Source organism: Eurytemora carolleeae, unplaced genomic scaffold, assembly GCF_000591075.1.
Source record: "Eurytemora carolleeae unplaced genomic scaffold, Eaff_2.0 scaffold465, whole genome shotgun sequence".
Taxonomy (NCBI): domain Eukaryota; kingdom Metazoa; phylum Arthropoda; class Copepoda; order Calanoida; family Temoridae; genus Eurytemora; species Eurytemora carolleeae.
The window spans coordinates 529,514-535,275 of NW_019396612.1; the positions used below are offsets into that span (position 1 = coordinate 529,514).

The 5,762-nt window shown below is 35.4% G+C and overlaps 1 protein-coding gene across 1 annotated transcript; it reads right to left on the reverse strand.

The window, feature by feature from the left end:
• Window positions 1-769: 769 nt before the first annotated feature.
• Window positions 770-2,224, reverse strand: LOC111706279 (transcription factor AP-2-epsilon). The gene is made up of 2 exons (XM_023479114.1): window positions 1,365-2,224; window positions 770-1,270 (listed from the first exon to the last, which is right to left on the reverse strand). Exons 1-2 carry the CDS (start codon window positions 2,093-2,095, stop codon window positions 961-963), a joined length of 1,041 nt encoding a protein of 346 aa, XP_023334882.1. The 5' UTR covers window positions 2,096-2,224; the 3' UTR covers window positions 770-960.
• Between the last annotated feature and the right edge of the window lie 3,538 nt (window positions 2,225-5,762).

Genomic DNA, 5,762 nt, shown 5'->3' on the forward strand with positions numbered 1-5,762 from the left:
CTTAGCTTAAAGAAACTAAATCAAAATATATTTGAATAAATCATTCTGACGAACAAATAAAAATAATATAAAAACCTTACACATTTAAATATTTTTGGAAATTAGAATTCTTATTACTGTAAAAAAGCTAACTTAACTATCTATCTCTACTTGCTATACTTTAGATATTATTACTTCATTTGATCTATCTCTTTTGGCTACTTTTTCAATACTTATTTACTTTTCTAGATATTCAAACAAAAACAATTAATATATATTTACTATCTACCAATATTCAACGCTTCTTTACTTTTCTAGATATTCAAACAAAAATATTCAATCTATCTTTACTATCTACCAATATTCAATATACTTCTTTACTTTTCTAGATATTCAAACAAAAATATTCAATCTATCTTTACTATTTATCAATATTCAATGCTTATTTACTTTTCTAGATATTCAAACAAAAACATTTAATCTATCTTTACTTTCTACCAATATTCAATATACTTCTTTACTTTTCTAGATATTCAAACAAAAATATTCAATCTAATATTCAATGCTTATTTACTTTTCTAGATATTCAAACAAAAATATTTAATCTATCTTTACTATCTACCAATATTCAATATACTTCTTTACTTTTTAGATATTTAAACACAAAAAACATTTAATCTATCTCTTTTAACTTCCATGGTTTTCCAGATATCTAAACAACAAAAAGAAACTAACTTTTGTTTTGTGAATAGAAAAAGTAAAATTGATTGTTTTATTATTGCACAATAAAATATGAAATAAAATACATAATACTGTTTTATCTCACTATTTAGAGATTAGATTGATCAACAGAGAACATTTAAATTAACTAAATAAATAAGCAAAACAAATTCTTAAACCTAAAAATATCACAGATTATGAGTAAAATTTTGAACTTGGAATTTGGGACAACCAGGTTTTTTTATATATGAGCTAAATCAATTATTTGTTCTTGTCTTCTTGTCCAAACATGATCTTGGCATCGATGTAGAGACTCTTGTTCTCTAGACTGCTTGGTAGAGATATATTGGAGCTAGGATAAACCTTATCCAAATACTTGACACTCTCGTTGAGATAGTTCTGAATAGAGGTGAGAGCAGCAACTATAGCTGGAGAACCGAAACCGTGTGTAATCATGGAGAAATGGGTTAGATGTCTCTGTATACTAGGATCTAGGATAGGTTGGGGTCTGGTGTTGCAGAGAGGAGATCTATCCTGGTTTAACAGGTCCATCAACTCTTTACAGATGTACCTAGAGTAAAAGAATGTGAAAATTGAGGAAATCATAAATATCTGATAAAAAACATAATATATGTTTTTAAAACATATTTAAAAAGAGAACTTACTTTGATGCATAAAGTAGTTCTTTTCTCCTGTACATATCGGATGGATCTGTATGCTGTCTAGAGAGATACTCCGCAACCTGCCGGGCTGGGAACTCTGTCTCACACACGTACCCGAAGTCCCTGGCCAGGTGAATCGCCTCCCCCTCCACCAGGGATGTCAGCAGGGTCACGTTGGCAGCCTTCCTTCTCCCAGCAGGAAGGGTCATTCCTAATTTATCCAGTTTATCTCTTAACAGTTTTCCTCCGTCCTTGGACTTGGCTCGTCGGAGAACTCCTCCCAGCAGGGACGCATTGAGACACTCCGGAGGAGAGAGTCTTCTCTGAACCTCAGCTATGGTGACCTTGTACTTAGAGGTTGAGGAGAGGAGGGAGAGCCTACCCGGAGTAGAACAGAAGATATCTGTGGGAAGAACCTTCATCATATTTTGATTGTGAGGATCCTTGTTCGGAGAGAAGAGAGTCAACTCTTTCTTGATCGGAGAAACACTTGTAAAATGTTCAACGTTTGGTTCAGGGAGATTCTCTTGTAGGATCTCGTGACTCTCAAATCTCTCGTAATCCCGTCTTAGAGAGTCATATGGGAAGGAGTGAAGGTTGGATTGTTGAAAATGTTGTTGGTATGGATCAGAGATAGGTTGGAACAGATCAGTCTGATGACTTAGGCCTCCGACGGAACCTTGGAGGGAGCTGGAAAACGGAGGAGGAAAATACGGAGGCTGAAACTCTGTCATTGTGTTAAATAAAAAAGATGTCTACTTGAAAAATCCTATATTCGGATGAATGAGTCTATATCATGTGTTCAGAATTGATCTCCTGTTTGTCCACCTGTTGATCGACTACTGAGCACGGTCAATGATTGTATGTGTGTTCTACTCCGCGCGTTAAAATTTCCTGGTCAGCATTCGAGCTCCGTGCTCTAGAGTAGACCCAGAGCTCCGTGCTCTAGAGTAGACCTAGAGACGCGCAGTAGCTCCGCTCAGACCCAACCAATCCGTACTAATTACACACAAACACAAACACACACTCACACTCACATACGCACGCTCGTAAAAGTACAATTTAATTTTCACAGTTGAAGTAAACCAAATTTTTTAAAGTTTATTGTTTGCAATGCAGAGAAGGGGTAATTATCTTCATTGTTGCTAATTTTGATGCAAATCTTGGATAAAAAAATAGAAAAACATTTATTTTTCCGTTTTTAGAATAATTCACAGGGTAATTAGAAAAAGCTCAGGGGCTTTAGAACAGTCTTATATACAGTAAAATCTCAGATAGGTGGAAACTATATATACATGTATACTAACTAACTATCTTATATACAGTAAAATCTCAGATAGGTTGGAAACTATATATATATACATGTATACTATCTAACTATCTTATATACAGTAAAATCTCAGATAGGTGGAAACTATATATATACATGTATACTATCTAACTATCTTATCAGTCCTTCTCTCTTCTCAACTTCTACCCGGGGCTATCAATGTTCTGCCCCTCTCGTATAAACAGAACCCACCCTCTTTACTCCTCAACCCCCCCCCTTTCCACCTTCCTTTCCCCCTTTTTCTCCCCGTCTTTTACCTTTCTAACCTTTCCTGATCCACCTTACCTCACTATTCTCTCTCACCCTACAATCTATCTTTAGTATATAAAAGGAGTTTATGTCACAAATTCTTCTAATCACTACATTCTTGAAACCAAATGTCGTAGATCATAGATATTTCAAAGTATCAGGTACAGACACAGGATTTTAGCCGGGGGGCAAGTTTTCGCGCGAAGAGCGGAATTTTTTTTGCCCCCTCGGGCGTTTTCCCCTCCATAGCCTTAAAAATCCTGTTATTTTATATTAAGTCTACTAAATGGCCCCTATGTAGCCATTCGATTACTATAACTAAGGCAGAATATTTAATTTAACTTTGGGATTGTCACATTTTAAGAGTTATGGTCGTGTCATCTTTTGTGAGCAACCATGTATATTATAATGTATCCCTCTGTATAGTTCTGTATTACTCTCTGAAGTCCTGAGTAGTCTCCTGAGACTACTCCCCTTTGCAGTCCACTGTAGTCCTAATGTAATCTCCCCTTGACCTTCATGGGGGTTGCGGGAAGACATGCATTAATGCATAAAGCTTTAATTGTTTAGCAAGAAGGATGGGGGGGGGGAGATTTTAGATAAAAGGGAAATACTAAGGTAACATTTGAAAGTAAATGGCGCAAGAAAATGTTCAACTACTTTTTATGGAGATGAGGGCTAGCTCATTTTTTACACACCACACCTGATTTTAACCTTTGCCCATTAATCCCAGGGGTGGGGGGTGGCGAGAGGACCACTGCCCCCCTCTGTGTACGTGCCTGTATGAATTCTGTTAGATCAAATAATCTAAGTTTGAAATATCAAAGGTTTACACCATCAGGTGCAATGATATTGGGATTATACCACTTGAGTTTGTGGCAAAGACTTAATTCCTTTTTATAGCTATCAATGTTCTGTCTTTCTAATCTAAACTGAATCATCCCTCATCCTCCTCTTTTCCTTATCCTCCCTTCCTTCACTCCCTTCCTTTATCCCCCCCCTGCTTCTCGTCCGTGTTCCTTGTCTCCAGTTTTCGTCCTTCGGTCTTTATGGTGGCTCGGGTTTTTTTATCCAGTTTTTAATCCTCTATTTTTAAAGTTTTTCTAGCAATTTCTCTTTTAATTTTGTTATCTACGTTTGCTCTAATAGAACATCCTCGTGTCTATTTCATTTCATTTCCTTTTCCTTCCTTTCTCGGATCTTAGTTCCCCTAATAAACATGCAGTAACCTATTTCCAGGAATTATTTCCAGGATTTTGTGCCAATAAAAGGGCGCGTATTACAGCGCTGTTAAACCATATAACTCGGATATAGTATATTTAGGAACCCGGAGAAACCTCAGGAAATAAACAAACCCGGAGAAACTATCCCAGGAATATAAAATCATTCTGGTTAATAAACAGCTCTAGGTCTCCCCAACAATACGTCGTTTAACGTTATTTGATTTAAAATCTTTTTTTTAACAATGTAACGAGGAAATTTGTTGGTATTAATGTTTTTACGATTTTTATGAATTCTTTGAATAAGAAAACTAGAATAAATTGTAAATCTTTTGTTTGGATCAAATACATGGAAATATTTTTAATTTTTCAAAATTTTACAGTTTTAGATTTATCACCAATTTTAATGTAAGGACTAAAGTATTGAAGCTGTAAAAATTTATATCCAAACCTATTTTTTTTGCGTTAGATCGAGAAAGAACCTTATCCTCATTCTGTTTTGTCTAAGCCTATTCTTATTTGTCTAAACCTATTCCCCTAAACCTAAACCTATTCTCTTCTACCTAAACCTACTTCCCTAAACCTAATCATATTCTCTTCTACCTAAACCTACTTCCCTAAACCTAAACCTATTTTCTTCTACCTAAACCTACTCCCCTAAACCTTCTTTTGAAACATATGTTCCTAGAATGAATATATTGGTTTGTGTCTATTATATCTAGTATTAGTTGGTGGTAATATTATTATTCTCTTTTCTTTTTGAAACCAATAAATACCCCTTAAGCTTAGTTTTCCTTGTTTATGGTTAATTAAAACCCTTTCCTTATTTTTCTAAACCCCTTTCTTTTATTTTTATCCTTTCCCTTTTTAAACCCTTTCGTTTTCTTTCTTACTCGTTTCCTTTTCCTCCATCAACCCTTTCCTTTCCCTCTTTAATCCTTTACTTATTCTCCTTAACCTCTTTCCTTTCTCTCCCAGACCATTTAGCTCGTCCACCTTAACCCTTTCTTTTCCTTTCTTATCCCTTTCCTTTCCCTCCTAAAACCCTTTCATTTTCCTTCTTAACCTTTATTTTATCCCCTCTTCCTTAACCACTTTCCTTTCCCTTCTCGTGCCTTTCCTTTCTTTCCTTAAACCCTTTTCCTTTTCTTCTTAATTTTCCCTTAGGACTCAAGTAATCATTCCATTCTTTCTCTCTCCAAGTGGAAACCAACTTTTTACTCAAATCTTTCTTTTATCTTGTTATTACTCAGTTGTTTACCCCCCTCCCCCCCCCCTCCTCGCCTCTAAACCTATTCATCATGGTTTTTCCTCCGCTAGGACGAAGATATGCAGAATCTATGTAATTTTAACCTAATTTGTATTCTTGGTTGGAACCCTACAGCTCCCCGTGCTCCTTTACAACCTGGAGTAATCTGATTAGACCCGTCCTTCTTGATATTTCATTTTTATTCCACACAGATTGTCCAAAGAAACTGCATTACGATGATTCAAGTCTTCTTTACTTACGCAGAATTAATTTAGAAAATGTGTTTACTGATTTCAAACATCGAAAAAAAAAGTTGTCAAAGTTTCTTATTTTTTATAATATAAAAAAGGCCT

Bases quoted from the DNA above. Each gene is read 5' to 3' on its own strand.
- LOC111706279 (XM_023479114.1), bottom strand. From the start codon at position 2,095: ATGACAGAGTTTCAGCCTCCGTATTTTCCTCCTCCGTTTTCCAGCTCC. The intron at 1,271-1,364 runs GTAAGTTCTCTT...CTTTTACTCTAG, and splicing joins GAACTACTTTATGCATCAAA to GTACATCTGTAAAGAGTTGA.